This window comes from Tachysurus fulvidraco, chromosome 4 (genome assembly GCF_022655615.1).
Source record: "Tachysurus fulvidraco isolate hzauxx_2018 chromosome 4, HZAU_PFXX_2.0, whole genome shotgun sequence".
Taxonomy (NCBI): domain Eukaryota; kingdom Metazoa; phylum Chordata; class Actinopteri; order Siluriformes; family Bagridae; genus Tachysurus; species Tachysurus fulvidraco.
In genome coordinates, this window is record NC_062521.1 from 3,437,622 (window position 1) to 3,456,227 (window position 18,606).

An 18,606-nucleotide genomic window follows, 5' to 3' on the forward strand; every position below is an offset into this window, starting at 1 on the left:
GCTGGACAAACAGTTAGACCTTATTTTTCTGGCTGGTAGTAATTTTCCATCTTATCCAATCATTAAGTGATCAAGATGTTTGAATTACCTGCTGTGGCATTAATAAATAAATAAATAAATAAATATATAAATAATATTTTCTCTACTATTGAAGGGGGTCTACCAGTGCTTTTACATGGTAATGGTTAATGGTTTGAAATGGTTAATAGTTTGCAATGGTTAATGGTTTGTAATGGTTAATGGTTTGCAATGGTTAATGGTTTGCAATGGTTACTGGTTTGTTATGGTTAATGATTTGCAATGGTTAATAGTTTGTTATGGTTAATGATTTGTAATGGTTAATGGTTTGTAATGATTTATGGTTAATGATTTGCAATGGTTAATGGTTTGTAATGGTTACTGGTTTGTAATGGTTAATGGTTTGTAATGGTTACTGGTTTGCAATGGTTAATGGTTTGTAATGGTTAATGGTTTGCAATGGTTAATGGTTTGTAATGGTTACTGGTTTGTAATGGTTAATGGTTTGCAATGGTTAATGGTTTGTAATGGTTACTGGTTTGTAATGGTTAATGGTTTGCAATGGTTAATGGTTTGTAATGGTTACTGGTTTGTAATGGTTAATGGTTTGTAATGGTTACTGGTTTGTAATGGTTACTGGTTTGCAATGGTTAATGGTTTGTTATGGTTAATGGTTTGTTATGGTTAATTCTTTAACATGGCTGAGGTGCATGAATATTCTTCAAGAATTAATATGTAGTCCAATTTTGGAAGGCAGAAAGTGATTTCCAACAGAACGGTTTGACGAATCATTTTTTCATCCAATGTTTTTTTTTCCCTTCACATCTCCGTCTTCCTGTTCCAGTGATCGGTTGACGCACAATAACACACCCTAGCCCACAAAAATCCCGCCTTCTAGGCTACGATTGGCTAGTGCTCTACGACGTATCCAATCATAGGCTTCTTTTATAAAACCGTACTTAAACCAATCGTTGTGGCGTATGACGGGTTCTTTGAATACGGGTGGGGGAAAAAAAGAAAAGCAGCATCCACCACGGCACCACCATCTTTGTTAGAGAAGCTGCACAAATCTTCGCTTCTTCTCTATTCCGGTGCTCACACAGATCACACGCAAGTCTTTAGATTCAGGATCTATGGACGCCAACCGTAACAACACCACCAAAGGAAAGAAAGCTAACAGTAGCAGCAGCACTGATCCCAGTATGGAGAGTGAGAGTAAATATCTGCCTGAGCTGCTGGCGGAGAAAGACAGCCTGGATGCGTCGTTCACTCACGCCATGAAACTGCTCACTGCAGGTCTGTAAACAACGCAGTTCGCTTTATTACACGTTCAACGTCTGTGTACGTGCGTGTTTACACCTATTGTGTTTGCTAGGTAATGCTAACAACGTGGGAGCGGCGTGCTAACGCTAGCTAGGCCGAGCTAGTCAACAAAGCAATGCTTAGCTTAGCATAGGTTAGCTTAGCATAGGTTAGCTTAGTATAGCATAGCATGGTACCAGCTCTGTTCTTTAACAAAGGGATAACGCAAATAACGTGCACAGTTTGTACTCGGATACAAAACCCGTGTTGATATAGAATAGAAATTTAATAGAGAATCGTGTAATCCGTCTCATTTTTAACGCGTACACAGACAAACACATTCATTAAAGGTGTAGCGGTCGATTATTGATGTCTTGTATGTGCAACAAAAGCATACATACATACATACATACACACACACATATATATATAACGGTTTATATCTTTTTTTTTCTTTTTCTCTAAAGCATTTAAAATGTCTTCAGGGTTGATGTTTCTGTCTGCTTTATTTGTTTGTATGTTTGTTTTGACTGTAAATGACCATCGCACGTCAGAAAGGATTTATGCAGTGGTTCATGCACAATCCTTGAACGTTTATGTGTAAAATAAATAAATAAATAAACAGGGCTGGTTTTAGTAGTTAAGATGGAAAAGATGAATAGAATTAAACGTGACTTGTAATTAGACAGCTGAATAAATGCTGTGCTTGAAGAGAAGCCCAAAGAATCACAGCTGGTATCACTTTCTTTTTTTTTGTGTACTGGTTTGAATCCAAAGCATTTCTGTTTATCTGGTAGTGTGCATTAATCAGAAACAGAGTAGTCTGGATTATTCCACTGTATCATCCAGGTTTCTTCATTTGTATCTTCTTCTTTTTTTTTTTGCCATGTGGTGTATTGCAGAGATAGAAAGAATTCAGAAAGGCGAGCCAAAAAAAGATGGAGAAACGTATCTGGACCTGTTCACCACCAAAAACGTGCGGGTGAAAGAACGGGTGCTTATTCCTGTAAAACAGTATCCTCGGGTGAGTGTGTGGAAACGGATCGGCTCTAAACAAGGCACTTTGTGCAGTATTTCTTATCTACCCTTTATGTCTGACAACCGTCTCAATGCTCTGCCTGGAAATCCTCCTGATTAACGAGTTTCTTCTGTCGTCGTTGTCTTTAGTTCAACTTTGTGGGAAAGATTCTTGGACCCCAGGGAAGCACCATTAAAAGACTGCAAGAGGACACCGGAGCCAAGATTTCAGTCTTGGGCAAAGGCTCCATGAGAGACAAGAACAAGGTGAAGAAAAAAAACCCTTCATATTGTTTGTTTTAACGAGTGACCTACCGATGGGTGCCATGAACATATTAGGGCCTCTCAGAATTCTTGATAAATGTCCACAAGGTGGTAAAATTATTACAGTGACTTGCCATTTATATGAGTAGTCAGGTTTTTGGTTGTAAGAGTATCGGCTGTGCCACTAGGTGACAGTGTGTAGCTGCATCATATTAATGACTTGTTCATTTGTTGGCCATTATGTTTATATATGCTAAAACCGGTCATTTAAACGTTAAGTAGAATCCGTTACATGTGTGTGTTTGCTTATTTGTTTAGGAAGAAGAGCTGAGGAAGGGAGGGGAGCCCAAATACGCTCACCTGTCCATGGAGCTGCACGTGTACATTGAAGTGTTTGCGCCAATCCCTGAATGTTACATGCGCATGGCTCACGCTATGGACGAGGTCAAGAAGTTCCTCATGCCTGTAAGTTGATTGCGGCAGCACAGTTCACCGTTTGTTCCGAAACGAGTTGAGGGTGAATGAGTAAGCGTTGTTACTAATGATTGCCTTGATGGTCGCTCTGTTTCAGGTGGACAACATGGACGAGATGCATCAGGATCCCTTCATGGATGTCGGGTATCTAAACGGCGCTCAAGACGCGCCCACTCGTGGCCGTGGAGGCCCTGGTCGGGGCCGCGGTGGCCCACCACTTCCCATGCTCGGAGCCAGGTACTGGAACACAGACTTTAGTCTCGTACTGTGCATTTTCCTTTTCATAAGCTCTCTTATAATGTAATCATGTATATCATAACTCTTATGTGATCATTTCTTCTAATCAGGGGTCGTGGCATGCTCCAGCGTGGCGGTGCTCCTCGTGGCGGTGCCCCCAGAGGAGGCCCAGGAAGAGGTGGAGCAGCCAGAGGAGCGCCTGTCGGCCGGGGTGGACATCCTTCTGCCTCGTCTAACCGCGGGGGGGCAGCAGGACGGTCCCGACCCCCCACTGCGTCACAGAGGATGGCACCTGCATCCGCACTCTCTCACCAGCAGCATCAAGCCCCAGAGTCGTACGAGGAATACGTGAGTGTTCAATGAAACCGTCGGTAGTTATCAAATTTTTATCGAAAACGTTACTTTATAGCTGTCTCCATACTAGATGTTTAAATTTAATATCATATTTAGATTTAACAGTACACCGTAGCAGTTTTTTTTCCCAATGATGTGCTTTATTGAAACTAACGCTTATAAAACCACACCTCGTTTTCTCTTTAGTCGTATGACGAGAGCTACACTGAAACTCCATACGAAGGTTATGAGAACTATTACAACCAGTCTGCCCCACAGGGGTAGGTACCTTTTTTTAATCTTGCTTTGGAAAGATCACTTGTTCTTTCTGCAGTTGAGTAGGGAAGTTGAAAAGAATTGTATTTGTTGACATAATGTCACGTGTTCCTTTATTTTTCACCCAGAGAAACCGAATATTATGACTATGGTCATGGGGAGGCTAATGAAAACTATGAATCATACGGTACGTACACGTGATTCACCTTGCTTTTAACCCCCCGTTTGTCATTAAGGACATTTTATTTTCCTGAAACCGGTCCAGTTCACTCCACCCCACCCCACCACAAGCTCAAACTTTTGTTCTTTCTTTTATTTCAATATTATTGTTGTTACCAGGGCTCTAACAAACACAGACTGACTCTGACTATAGACGTGTTGTTTTGTTTTTAAAACCCGTGATTCTATCTGTTTCCCAGTGAATCTTTGCAATTTTATTTATTTTATATGGAAGAAATCCCAACACACCAACATTGTCATGTCTTTTTTTTTTTTTTTTTCTTTTCATTTCTTCTTGTTCCCATGTAGCTGAGGATGATTGGGAAGGTGCTGCGTGGGGGAGTGGAGGAAAAGCTCCTCCTGCTCGCCAGAATAAAGGAAACTACCGTGAACATCCGTACGGAAGATTCTGAGAGGTGTCGCACACTCGGGTTGCCTGGGCAACCGCCTCCAATTGTAACTCCTTTTAACAGCTCAAAGTAATTTTTAGATATTATTTTTGTTCTCTTTTTTTTTTTTTCTGTTCTCTTTTTTTTTACTGTCATTATGGTTAAATATTTGTAGTAACATTTTTAAGGTATTTGCTCACTTAGGACTTTAGTTTTAGCGCTTTCCTCTCTGCATTGTTGGCTTGTGCATTATGCTTGCTGATGATTATTGGGTTGTTTTTTTTTTTTTTGAACATGTAATTATTTTGAGTAAAACATAGAAACTCGAGATCTGCCTACAAATAGTCGCGGAAAAAAGTGGCTCGCTTTTAAGTATTGTGGTCCTTTAAAAAAAAATAAAAATACAAACCTCGCCAAAAGGCTTCGCAATGAAAAGAAGGAAAGTGTTTAAAAGCCGCTGTCCAAACCCAACACTAAAACACCAACCTTAAACTGACTGCTATAGAAATGTGAACTATCTGACAAACTCGAGAATTTTCTCTGAAGAAACAAAATGTTCATTTTCAGGCGCAGTATTTTGTTCAAAAGAAAAAAGGGGGAAAAAAATAATTCAAATTTTCGTTGATTATGAAGTTTCTCTTTTTGTAATGGAAAAAAAAATTAAATGTGGCCAGTCAAAAAAAATATGTATACAAGTTTATCTATGGTTAATTACGTTTTATTTTGCTGTCTATAGTTTTGCATTTCACAAAAATACTTGTGTTCGTTGCCTAAATAGGGAACTAAACATGTCTTTCTGTAGAATGTCGGTCAATAAAGCGCAGTCTTGTTTTCCAGCTAACAAAACCTGGTATTTTTGCTTTTCTTCTAGATGTCAGTACATAAATGCAATTTACTAACTAGTTTTTTTTTTTATAAATCCTTGCATGCAAATATAGTTCATGTCCTTTCGTTTGTTCAGTGGATGTCAAAAATATTGTGTATAAACCGTTGCTAATTAGATTCCAATTAACGTAGCTGCTGTTAAATGATTTCTTTTTTTTATTATTCATAGACTGTCCTGTTTTTCACAGAAAACTTACAGAAAACGAACCAATAAAAAATAAACACCCTAACATAGAAAACACCCCCTATTTTGTGTCCTGAAATGAAAAGTTCCTTCATTTTTTTCCATTTCAATGATTTATACACAATACAGCAAAAGGGCGTTACTTCTCTTGAAAGCTGCACAGCGTTTTCGAGGAAGTGCTGATGTTTTTTTTTTTTACGTACTGCTCACTCCATCTTTTTCTTTTATCGAAAAGGATCGTGAGGTGAGTCCTGCCATGTGGCCTCTAAAATAAAAACCTCGTTTAAAGAAGGTAACGTATGATCAAAAATTACACTGAACAGACAAGTCTTAAAAAAAACAAAACAAAAAAAAAAACAACAAAATGTAGACTTTGGCTTTATTGGGCTTGTACTTCAAAATGTATAAAGTGTTACCAAAAAAAAGTAAAAAAAACACCAAAGCTTTTCCCCATTCCTGTGGCCAACATGACACTCGGATAAATGTTGTGTAGTGTGAAGAAGATTGCAAACTTGCAGGCTTATGCGACTTTCGTTGGGCTGAAAAAATAAAGAACAAAAATCGGGAAGGAGGCGCTACAAAAAAGGTGGCTTAGGAAACGCTACAAAAAAAGGTAACATCTGCCCTAAATGTCTTTTTCAACACCACTATTTGTTTGTTTTTTGCTTAAAATAATATAAAGAACACGTTCGAACTCCAGATACATCATTTAAACAGTTACTACATGCAACTCTTGCTCTAAAATCTTATTGTTTTAATGTATTATTAAAAAATTAAAACGTGGATTTAAAAGTAAAAATAGAGCTTATGGTTAATGTCTAAAAAAATAATTAGCATTTTCACTCTTAAAATAGATTCAATAAAAGTAATTTTAAATACGCACGAGTTGTATAGCTTGGTCTGTAGTCGTAGATCTGTGCACGTGATTAAGTAGTAAGTCTTGTTTTTTGTTCTTTCCCCTTCACACAGATGCTGACTGATGGCGACTAAAAGCAGACTCTGGACTTTACACTGACCACCTCAGCGCATGACCCCTAAAAGTAGGTATGCTGTAGGAAGGAGAGAAAAAAATACAGGAAATTGTGGCTTATATATCTGAAATTTAATATTCTTTCTTTTCTTTTTTCTTTTTTTCTCTCCTTATTCCTTTAGGATCGGGTTCGATTGGGACGTCTTCTGGAATTGTTTGCTTTTCCACAGGTTAAATATTAAACCCCAGCAAGATGGATGAATTTTTTTGTCAAATGTTATATTATTTGTTGGTTTTTTTTTAATTATTATTTATTTTATACATTTTTTTAAAGATTTCTACAGATACACAGTATTTTTGTATGAATTTTGTATGTTAAATAATCAATAAATGACTTTATTACAAAGTTAAAGGCAAAAATGCAGGTTTCTAAGTACTTTTTTTTGTTACTTTTATTACTCCCTTGTTGACTTTCCACTGTTTGCTCAATTCCCAGCATGCTCTTTCTTGATACAAAAGAATTTTTTCTCTGCTGTCCTCACTTCCCGTCACGTTCCAGTCTGTGACAGTTATTTATTCATTCCAAAACTGAAAGATGAAGTTTACTTTTGTAAGCCTATCCTGTCATGTCTGCTTTCTATTTTAACAACTGCATTTCCTGTAGGAATGAGTTGGATAATCAGTAATCAGCCCATGAGCTGTAATCACACACACCCCAATTTAGGAGTGCACAGTTGTGTGTGTGTGTGTGTGTGTGTGTGTGTCTGGGGGTGTATGGGGTTGGGCAGAGAGAGAGAGAAGGTGAGGTGGTTCATTCAGGGAAAACTGTTGACTTCACAAGAAGTCTTTCATAAACTCTGATGTTTCCTGTTGTCTAAGACAATACGCAATATCCACTTTCCTTATATCTAGTTTGGCTTCATGAATAATTAGTCATCTGAAGGAGCAATATGTCTGTAATCCATAATATAAGGATTGATGTTGAAAAATGTTAAAGATAAGATTATATTGGTACATAAATGAACTGTAATCCTTCACATATTACTTCTGGTTGATTTGAAGGTTTTCTCAGGTCATCTCTTGGAATTTTACTGAGCACTGGAATAGCTGTAATACTGCATCCAGTGTTCATGGCTCAACCTTTCAGAAACGCACGGTTCCAGTGTACTGAGTCGAGTCGCCAGAAGGACACTGTGTGTTCATTTGCCAGGAGAAAACAAACCATCAGTTGTTCGTTTTTTGTGAGTAAAGTGAATGGCTTTCCCCGAACCACTGACCTCAGCTAAGAACTCATTTTGATTCATCAGGTATAATCATCTCTTAAATATTTTTACCCCCTAATGATTTTTGCCGTGCATTGATTCAGCCAGAGGTTTGCCAAAGATACAGAGCTCATATTCCCAGGTCTCGGTATCTCTTTAGCCTTCTGTTCTGATTATAATTTACTGTACTTGTTAGCTGTTATTAGAACTGTGAAGCTGTGATAGGGAGTTACAGTAAATAATGGATACTTATGCATGAACACAGACCGTTCCTTCAGTATGCAAGGTCCTGTCTTATTTCCAGATTATAATGTGCAAATGGAAAGTGATAAGGAAATGTGTTGAGCTTGCAATGGAATGTACCTCACACCCACACACTCACACAACACCCACACACTCACACAACACCCACACACACGGAGGCTTGGCTGAACATAAGATCGTAACTTTCCGGAAACATTCAGAAACTTTCGTGATCACCCGAAACCATTCGGAACCATGCCAAAAACCATGCGCAGTTTGAAATAAGTTTGAAATAAAGAAGCTATCGGTATTTTTCCGCTATGTTGCAAACACGATGTGCTGTTTTATCCAAAAAAAACCCCAAAAAACAACGCATAAATAACCTAAAGTTTATTCTATTCCCAGGAGTATTCTATGCTCTATTCCCTGTTCTGATTAAGGCTACTTATCTGTTATAATTGATATTTTTGCATGCACACAGACGGTTTGATATCTACGGGCACTTCAGTATGCAAGGTTATGGCATGTTTATAGATTATAATGTGCACGTGGAGAGTGTATAGAAAATGCGATTGCTATGGAGTTTACACACACACACACACACTCTCTCTCTCTCTCTCTCTCTCTCTCTCTCTCCCTCTCCCCCCCTCTCTCCCCCCCCCTCTCCCCCCCCTCTCTCCTCTCTCTCTCTCTCTCTCTCTCTCTCTCTCTCTCTCTCTCTCTCTCTCTCTCTCTCTCTCTCTCACACACACACACACACACACACACACACACACACACACACAAAGAAAAACAGTTTCTCTTACGAGATCTGCTCGGCTGCTCAGTTCGGAACCATTCGGAACCTTTTGGAACCATACCAACAAACCCTGCGCAGTTTTTTAAGTTTGAAACAAAGAAGCTATTGAATTTTTTTTTTTTATTACTGTTAAAAAAAAATAATAATAAAACGCACAAATAGCCTTAGTTTTGCGAATATATTCACGTTTTTTGTGAATGTGAACGGACTTAAACATTTTTCAATCGGATTTTTATAAATATTTTATTTACTGCCACTGTGACGCGCCTCCTTGACGCCCCTTTTTGCTGTGCAACTTGGATGTGATTAAATAAGCAAGTGACAAATTAAAACACCACTGTAATTTCAGTAGGAGAGGGCGCAGAGGAGTAAAAGGGTGGTATTTTAAAGGCAGGCACAGCAGTAAACGGGTGGTATTTCCACAGGCAGAGGGGAAATTTCTTTTCATTCTGTCGAGACAACGGAGTCGAAATAATGATGCATGGATTTGGACATCACAGTGCAGAAATCCGAAAGGATTCGTTAAGGCAAACATTCTTTCTCATCCCCATAATGCTATGGTCATCTGCAGGTAAGTAACAAATCATGCAGTAAACAATGCGCTCTTTGGAGACGCTTTGGTTGCGCGCGCCTGCGTCTGTTTGTGGAAGTCTAGACTGGGCTTTAACTTTTCAGGAATTTTAAGTTTCCATCATTGGAGTAATTTAAGATAAACAATGCGGATGGAATTGATCAACGAGTAACATTACCACATTACCCTTTCCAGAAAGATAATTTGATGTACTGTAAAACTGTCCATATTCATTCAAGTGCACACTGTTTTATCCAAACTAACACGACTGTCTTATTAGATGCTTTGAGAGTGACGATTCCAGTGAAGAATATGGCAGCAGCCAAAGGACACACTGTGGTTCTGGGATGTGAGTTTTTCACTAATCCTCAACAAAAGCCAGATATTTCCAACTTGGTGGTGACATGGCAGCGGAAGGAGGATAACCGTGTGGTCCACAGCTTCTATTTTGAAACGGATCAGCTAGAAAAACAAGACCCTTTATACCATAACCGTACAGCGCTTTTTGTGAAAGAGCTGACCAAAGGAAACGCTTCATTGCGTTTAGAGAACGTAAGAGCGAATGATGCAGGGCTTTACCTCTGCACCGTCAGCGTTAACGAGGATGCAGACAAGGCAGAATTAAAACTGGATTACGGAGGTAAACAACAGAGTCGATTCAACATCTGGTCCAGAGGCGGTTCTAGGATTTCATCTTTAGGGGTTTTAGCCCTCAGTGAGAATTTAAAACAAGAAGAGTTTTATATTATATATTATATGACGACATAGTAAGCCAAAAGTTATGGTATTATTTAAAATGGCAAAAGTGGACACCAAAATTTTATGCATGATGTAATGATGCCAGTCTCGAATCAAATCAGTTCATTTATTTGTGTCCAATGAATGCAGTCATTAAAAAAAACTTATTCACAAGACAAAGACCAAATCAATAAATGTTTTTTTTTTAGTTAGTATTGAATGGATTGTTCGCATTACTTTTGTTTGTGCTACAACTCTGGTAATAAGAACAGTTAAAAATTATACTTATAGTTTTAGGGTGGCTGAAATCAGGGGTACTGGAGCCACCCTAAAAAAAAAGGTCTAGAACCGCCCCTGATCTGATCTTGGTTTTGTATTTATCTGGACAACCAATAACAGTGTACAAAGTTGTTACTTTGACTTATAATTGCATGTGTAGTGTAGTAACCATTTACTTTATCTTTGACTTTATTGCTTGTGCTGTTTCTTTTGGCAGCTCTCTACACCGAGCCGAGGTTAACCGTCAACGTAAATTCCTCTGGAGTTCTGATGCAGTACGAGACGATGGGATTCCCTGCTCCGGAGGTTAAATGGAAAGGAGAACATGGCGAGGTCCTCAACAAAGACACAAAGATATCTGTGGAATTAAATGAAGAGAGAGGACTTTATTATGTCCAAAGCAGTTACATGGCACCAGACCCTCTGCACAACGTCACCTTCATACTCAGAAACCAGCTGCTTGATCAGCACCTGCATAGGACCTTCAGCTACACAGGTAAGAACTTCAGTATAAAGTTTTTGTAAAACAGTAAAATTGCTTTTATAAAAGACCCAAATATGTTTTATTTTCCTGTAGACCCGTGACAAAGTAAACAGAAACACTAACAGTGGCTTCTGTAGTGAGAGGAATGTCAAGGAGTTTAACCGTTAACAATGACAGACAAATTACATAATTTCAACCAGACTATATTCAGGATTTCCTGCTCTGTGTCCCTCATTAAGCAGGCCTTTAAACCGCACCCTTACAGAGAGAGTAGACATCAAGGTCCAATAGAAGCTTGTTTAACTGACCGAATCTGTCGATTCTGTTTCATGCTGTAGTTTTTCTCCTTGTTATTTATTTTGAGAAAGAAACAAGAGCAAGGAACTGCTTCTCAGTTCTGAGATCAGGTGTTTTATTTGCTTAAAATCCATTTCTTTTCTTCTAGGTGTCCAAAACCCCTGCTTAAAAGTCATTATCGCTCTATCGGTCGTTTCCTTACTCCTCATTTTGACTACAGGGACTTTGGTCGGGATTTACTTTTCCAAGAAGAAAAAATAAATGAAATAATCCACACAGAAGTTTCCTCTACACCAGCGATGTCCAAGCTTATCTGGAAAGGGCCGTGTGTGGGCGCAGCTTTTCATTCCAACCAAGCAGAAGCCACAGCTGATTCCACCTGTTTATTCGGTTTTTTCTTGGCTGTTAGTAGACTCTGGTGTGGTTTCTGCTTGGTTAGAATGAAAACCTGCACCCACACCGGCCCTTTCCAGGCGAGACTGGACACCGCTGCTCTACACGATGATTTCAAATCAAAATTCGGTACAAATAATTTCATCTTGCTTTTTCTTTATTCTGTCTAAATCTAATTGTGTTCAATGTAATCTGTACTTTTTAATGTAGCTGGCTATTTTCATTTTGGAAAATATTGTCAAACATACTTTTTGTTTTTATGAAAAAGTAAAACCAAAGCCTTATCTTGACTGACATTCCCATAAATCATGGCAATCACCTCATAACAGCTCATACAGTTCAATATGTCCAGAATGTCTGAAGGCGTCACGAAGCTGGGAAGTCCTTGTGCTTCAGGAATGAGTGGTTTCCAAAAACAAAAAAAAAAGTATTTAGTACCATGCACAGATTGGACCAAATAGAAAAGATATATTTATTATCATTATATTTATTATTATTAGCAGTAGTAATAGTAGCATTAATATTGTAGCATTAATACAGAGGACTTTGTGTTGTCGTAGTTGTGGTAGTAGTATCGTATTATGACGCTCTTCTGTGTTAGACACACGAGGTTGCAATTAAAAATTAATAATATGTTAATAATTGAAAATAATTTGTCACTGGTGGTTTCCAATGAACATGAGTTACGTTAATGGACAACACGGATGCGCACACTTCCTACCATACCATAACCATATCCGTTACAGGATGAGTCGGTTGAGTTATGCTGCTTAAATGAATCCAGTCAATCAAGTCAGAAAATCAAAAATTGGGAAATATCCCAAGCTAGCTGCATTTCAGCTCCTCTATTTACAGAAAGCTTGAATTGACCTAAAGCAATAATCGTATTTAATCTCATAACATTTATTTATTTACGTTTATATCTCTCATATCATGTATACCAGTGATTTAACTCTCTCTGGTTAGTGAGCACATTTTCTAGAGTTAAAAGAAATGATAATGAGCACCAAGTGTTTAGGTGCTAACATTTTAGTATTTCAGATTTAAAAAAAAAGGTAATAACAGCAACTTTTCCTTATTCGTTCTTTGACATGCGGTGAAGAATATAACGGCTTAATATGTAAGGAATTTCCAAAATCAGTGTTAGATTAAGATGATGTCTGTATGTTTAGTTGTTGTGGCTGAGACCTAAAGGGGTGTATAATGAACCTTTTTGTTTTAGTTTACAACACTAAAGTGTAATCCCAGATGCTTTGTGAAAAACCAGAACATATCGATCTCTGCTGCTGTCCTGACCCCTGTTACCTCACACGGACATTCTACCTATAACACAGAATACAGAGACCTGAAACTTCCTGCTGGTGGATGGTGTGGTAGTGAAAGGGTTTTATGTCTGGTCTCTCTGCACATTTTGTCTAATCTGCTGAATGGATATTGTTTGCGCTCCTGTATGCTACTGTATGTCTAGTTACCTATCTTAAAGAAATGATTCTTATAATTACTTAATAAAGCTTCATAGAAACAACCAAGCATTTTGTTCCTTTTTTTGGACATTTTGTTGTAGACAGTGTCCAGTTTATCCCGAACGGACTATGTTACCCATCACCCCTTGCATGTTGCATGATCTGGTCAGGTTTTTGCTCAACACCCACATCTGTTGATCATGTGTTCATAATTGGTGTGTTTTGTATGTGGTTTTTTTTTTTTTTTACCCTTCATGGTTTGGTTCGAAGCCATTATGTTGCCGGTTGCCTCCTCAGCCGCCGAGTATTCGGTTAAAACCAAAATGAGAATGTTCAGACAAAGTAAGCAACGTACCACAAAAAATGATGTTTGTGTTAAATGACTACATGATAGACTATTGTTTTTGAGATTTGTATTTCTATTTTAAATGACTCATAACTCATGTGTTAACTGGAATTTACAGGATGGTGTTTTGGAGATGTTGGTATCCAAGAGCACGGTTTACAAGAGTACTGTATACAAATCCCATTGAGAGAGAGAACTGGTGTCTATCAACAGTGTTCTAGAGTGTTATATTACTTCCATAATGTGCTCATTCTCACCAAGCCTGTTGACAGAATAGTTTAACACAATAACCGGTTCTTACCACCGGATGTGGAAAATCTGACAGTATAAATCACTATTTAAGAGCTGTTTAATTGTATTTTAGTTCATGCTGTCTCATCTTGGATCCTATCTGAAAAATGCATCAAGTTCACCAGCGATTTTATTTTTTAGCTCCATTTATTAAAATGTCCTTGACCAATAAACATTCAGTATAGTAGTGGTATTGTTCTCCGTAGCGAGCAGCATCGCTTGTTGAACAAAGACCTACGGTTACATTTCGATGTGAATATTTTGTTAAAACTCAATAATTTAACTTAATTAAAATCTGCAAAACACACACACAAAAAAAAGCTGTAGACTTTCAACATTCGGTGCAACCATCTGTATTAAACATTAGCTGAGGCATGTTTGTCCTGAGGCATGTTTGTCCTTGTTGTGGTGGTTCATACAATAGAATAGAAAGCAGCCTTTATACAGAACAGTGAAAGTTTTTCTTCACACATCACAACTTTTGAGGTTGGGGTCAGAGCACAGGGTCAGAGCACAGGGTCAGTCATGATATAGCGCCCAACAGTGGCAGCTTTGTAGTGCTGGGGCTTGAACCCCGATCTTCTGATTAACTGATCAGAACAACAACCAAAACTTATCCACTTGAGCCACCATTTTCCCTTATAATATACACACACCCTCTGGAGACTTACGAAAAAGACAGGAGCTGTGTTATTCTCATCAATTTTTTACAGCAGTTCACACAGCAAAACAAAAACTACTTTTGGGTTTCTCATATGTCGATGATGACGAAAACCTCTGGCTTCTCTTTGTCGTGTATCTGCATCGCCGAATAGGTAATAGCTTTCACTTCGGTACCCTGTGAAGAGATGGTTTATTTTTAGTTGGTCATGATAAATAGCAGGATATTACAAGTGACGTGCAGACATCAACACCTCTGCTGGAGCACTTAATGGCTGTTTTCTATAAAAGTATTTAAAAGAAAAATAACCCGGTCATCTCTGCTTTAATCTGTTCTTTAAAACACCAAAAAAATAAAAGATGACTGATGAAAAAAACATTAACTAAACCTTTTTCCTTAAAGAACAAAACCGCTAATGCCTTTAGCAGTATTTATTAAAATACTTAAATACACATGAAACAAATTTCTTTTTGAAGACATAAACGGTTTGTCCTGTTTTTCAGACAGTGTTCCTGGCTTATAGTTAAGGTTACATCAGTTAAAATGTCTGTAGAGCTGATGTAATTTTCTGGTCATGTGTCAAATGAAATATTTTTGCTAGTGCATTCTTATTAAAGAAAGTTATGATATATACCTGGGGGTGTTTGGACAGGCTGAACTCCTCTCCCCAACTACATGACAAGGAATTAAACAGAGTGAGTCAAATGCTGGAAGACGACGGACATGTTCAAGATCGTGCAGAACTTAATTCTAAACACAATACTGACGGCATAGGGTGTGGATTCAGACATGACCGCCAACTTGGCACAACTATTCTTTATGTATTATTATTATTATTATTATTTAAAAAAAAAATAAGTCATAAGTAATAGCTGGAAAAAAACAGTATTATATATACGGTTATGTAGCAACCAACGGTTACTGAAAAAAGACCCATATCTGCAGATCATGACTGTTTCACCAGATAAGCAGGGGCTGAGTCAGAATACAGAGTGAACTCTGTACTTGGGATGGTGTACAGTAATTGAGAAAATTATTGCTTAAATGTTAAAAAGAGCAAGTGCAACAGTTGAGGAACCTTTCAACAGAAAATGAACTCTGACTCAAAGTTGGAAACAAACATGTTTGGTATTTATAAAAAAAAAAAAAAAAAAAAAAAAAAACAACCTAATGTCAAAATATACATTTGTATCACAGAGCTTAGGAGCAGAACATGTTCGAGCAGCTCATCCCCTCGGGGTTCAATTTTATCTGCAAGATAACGTCTAATGCCGGTATTAATGACTCATGTTTGGCGGAAATTGGTTGAACAATTCCAAATGGATTGGCAGAGAACACACAGGTTTCTCTTGAACTGGAGGAATTCAGGTCAATTATTAATTCTGTCTGGTTTGTACTCTTTAATCTAATCACTGCTCGGTGACACGCACATACTGGCGCTTGGTATGTCGGTCACGGGCTATAGTGAGACATTGATTTAACTCCCACCTCCGAAAAGGCTGGTGAGTGTAGGGTCACAATGAGGATAAACAGACTATTGTCAAGTCCTCAGTCAAAATGTCACAGCAGTGACATTGGGGCGTGATCGACAACAATGCTCATAGAGAGTTGATCTGATTCAACAGCTAGCTATAGGAGAGGCAGAGGAGCTGTTAATCCTGTACACCGGAGACTTAATCTCGTGTATATAATAAACAAAAAAAGCAGAGACAAAACCACACATGAGGAAAGATTTAAAAAAAGAACAAGCAGTCAGTAATCTGGGGTTTGGCTGAAAACCAAAAGAGATTAACAATTTAAAATCAGCTGGACCACATGGTGATGCTGAAAACACACAAGTCACAGTAGCTCAAGATACAATTTTCAGACCACAAGCCATGTAGGGTTCAGCATTCTGTAATTTTCCTCACCAGAGAAACCGTCCAGGTTCCAGCTCGGTCTGTATTAACCTTGTCTGGCCTGGAGTAGTGTGTGAAAGTGTCCTGATTTTGTATTTTTTTTTATGTCTGCACGTTTGTCACACTTTAATGTTTCAGATCATCGAACAAATTTAAATATAAGTCACAGATGACACGAGTAAACACAGCATGCAGTTTTTAAATGAAGATTTTTATTATTAAGGGAAAACAAAATCCAAACCCACATGTCCCTGTGTGGAAAAGTGTTTGCCCCCCTCCTGTAAAAACTTAACTGTGGTTTATCACACCCAAGTTTAAGTTCTCCAGCCAACACCCAGGCCTGATTACTGCCACACCTGCTCGTAATCAAGAAATCGCCTGACTGACAAAATGAAGTGAAATCCAAACATCCTCTAAAGCTACACGTCATGCTGAGATTCAAAGGAATTCGGGAGAAAAGGAAAAAGAAAGTATTTGAGATCTATTAATCTGGAAAAGCTCATAAAGGCATTAATCTTGGGAATGCCAGCAATCCACAGTGAGAGCCTTTATCCATCCCCAGAATAGGCTGGCTGAAAATTACTCAGAGAACGCAGTGATGACAACAAGATATCACAAAAGTCCCCACAACAACATCCAAAGAACTGCAGGCATCAGTCGCCTCAGTCAAGGTTAGTGTTTATGACACTGTGAGAAAAAGTCTGGGCAAAAAATGGCCTGCAAGGCAGAGTTCCAAGACAAATACCACCGCTGAGCCAAAATAACGTAAAGGCTCGTCTCAGATTTGCAAGATCTTTATGATCCCCAAGACTTTTGGGAAAATACTATGTGGACTGATGAGACAAAAGTTGAACTTTTTGGAAGGTGTGTGTCCTGTTACATCTGGTGTAAAAGTAACACCGCATTTCAGAACAACATTATAACAACAGTAAAATATGGTGGTGGTAGTGTGATGGTCTGGGGCTATTTTGCTGCTTCAGGACCTGGAAGACTTGCTGTGATAAATGTAACCATGAATTCTGCTGTCTACCAAAACATCCTGAAGCACATTGTGCGACCATCTGTTTGTGACCTCCAGCTGAAGCGAACAATGTGCGGCTATCTGCTCGTGACCTCGAGCTTACAGTACTTGTCTTCTGCAGCAGGGCAATGATCCAAAACACACCAGCAGGTCCACATCTGAATGGCTTAAGAAAAAACAAAATGAAGATTTTCGAGCGGCCGAGTCAAAGTCCTGACCATGAATCTTATTGAGATGCTGTGGCATGACTTTAAAATGCGGTTCATACCTGAAAACCCTTTAAGGTCACTGAATTACAACAATTCTGCAAAGACGAGTGGACCAAAATTCCTCCACGGCGCTGTAAGGGACTCGTTATGAGTTCCTGCTGCACTTTTCCACACAGGGCCGTGTAGGTTTGGATTTTGTTTTCCCTTCATAATAAAAACCTTCGTTGTTTACTTGTCTTAACTTTGACTGATATTTCAATTTGTTTAATGATTAAAGAAACATTAAAAGTGTGACAAACTTGCAAACAATTACAAAATGAGGAAGGAGGCCAACACTTTTTCACACCACCGGTTTAGCACGACGGCTTTTTATGAGTGTTTATCGGATTAATGAATGTATGCTAATTAGGCAGTTTGTGGTACACTACATTTAACACTAATTAGATTTTGTCAGGCGAACTGCAGATATCTCTGGACAGAAGCTTTGTGGAAGAAAAACTACTGGAGTTTATAATGAGGTGTTTATGGACTTGGCCACTGAAGCAGGATTCTCATCAGAGTTTGTGGATATTTCTGGAACGTTTCCTGTGATCTTTATCTTCAAAAGAAACGACTAAGATGCCACAAAACCTTGTAAGAACTCAGAATGCATTTGAGAACTCAATGTAAACTATTATACTTCTGCTACTAGTAATAATAATAATAATAATAATCATCTTCATCATAGGGCTGTAGTTCTGTTTCCAAAAGCTTTCAAATATATTTTCAGTTGTTTTAGCTTTGTAGTAACTGAGTATTTGAACCTGGATATTTTTCTTTTAATTTTATTTTTCATACTAAAACTAAAAGCGAATGTTCATCATCTGTGTTTTAAATCACTTCCCGAAATAGCCCTGTTTCCTGTTTTTGGTCAGAGGGTCTGCTGATTATTTCCTTTGTGCACTTTGGTCATAAATGTCTGAATTGTGTGTTAAAGATGAATCCCTCTTCAAATGTTTGAAATACAAACAAGAACCCACAAGTGACCGTGTACGTTTTACTCAAACAGCGTGTATAAGGAAAGCCGATGCCCTGGAATTTTTT

General features: G+C 38.3%; 3 protein-coding genes across 9 annotated transcripts in view; 2 read left to right on the forward strand and 1 right to left on the reverse strand.

The window, feature by feature from the left end:
• The first annotated feature begins 998 nt into the window (after positions 1 to 998).
• On the forward strand, positions 999 to 6,988 carry khdrbs1a (KH domain containing, RNA binding, signal transduction associated 1a). 6 transcript variants are annotated; one of them, XR_007140437.1, is made up of 11 exons: positions 999 to 1,314; positions 2,223 to 2,344; positions 2,488 to 2,604; positions 2,920 to 3,066; positions 3,173 to 3,312; positions 3,423 to 3,660; positions 3,853 to 3,926; positions 4,050 to 4,108; positions 4,450 to 4,596; positions 6,568 to 6,642; positions 6,751 to 6,988. XR_007140437.1 is itself a non-coding variant. In XM_047812723.1 (10 exons), exons 1-9 carry the CDS (start codon positions 1,152 to 1,154, stop codon positions 4,551 to 4,553), a joined length of 1,164 nt encoding a protein of 387 aa, XP_047668679.1. In that variant the 5' UTR covers positions 999 to 1,151; the 3' UTR covers positions 4,554 to 4,596; positions 5,834 to 5,929. The 6 variants fall into 6 exon arrangements, 1 of the variants encoding a protein (XP_047668679.1); XR_007140436.1 differs by having other exon boundaries at positions 6,568 to 6,638; XR_003443699.2 differs by having other exon boundaries at positions 1,000 to 1,314; positions 4,450 to 4,619.
• A 1,932-nt stretch (positions 6,989 to 8,920) lies between these two features.
• On the forward strand, positions 8,921 to 13,159 carry LOC113655413 (CD276 antigen). Its single transcript, XM_047811934.1, has 4 exons — positions 8,921 to 9,443; positions 9,724 to 10,083; positions 10,678 to 10,956; positions 11,390 to 13,159. Exons 1-4 carry the CDS (start codon positions 9,347 to 9,349, stop codon positions 11,500 to 11,502), a joined length of 849 nt encoding a protein of 282 aa, XP_047667890.1. The 5' UTR covers positions 8,921 to 9,346; the 3' UTR covers positions 11,503 to 13,159.
• Positions 13,160 to 13,846: 687 nt separating this feature from the next.
• The window catches only part of zbtb8os (zinc finger and BTB domain containing 8 opposite strand), a 13,670-nt gene continuing 8,910 nt past the window's right edge, over positions 13,847 to 18,606 (reverse strand). For both annotated transcript variants that reach the window (XM_047811935.1, XM_047811936.1), the window contains exons 6-7: positions 15,030 to 15,066; positions 13,847 to 14,572 (exon numbers count right to left, since the gene is read on the reverse strand). In XM_047811935.1, the coding sequence (XP_047667891.1) occupies positions 14,486 to 14,572; positions 15,030 to 15,066 (124 nt within the window). In that variant the 3' untranslated portion in view covers positions 13,847 to 14,485. The remainder of the gene's footprint in view (positions 14,573 to 15,029; positions 15,067 to 18,606) is intronic.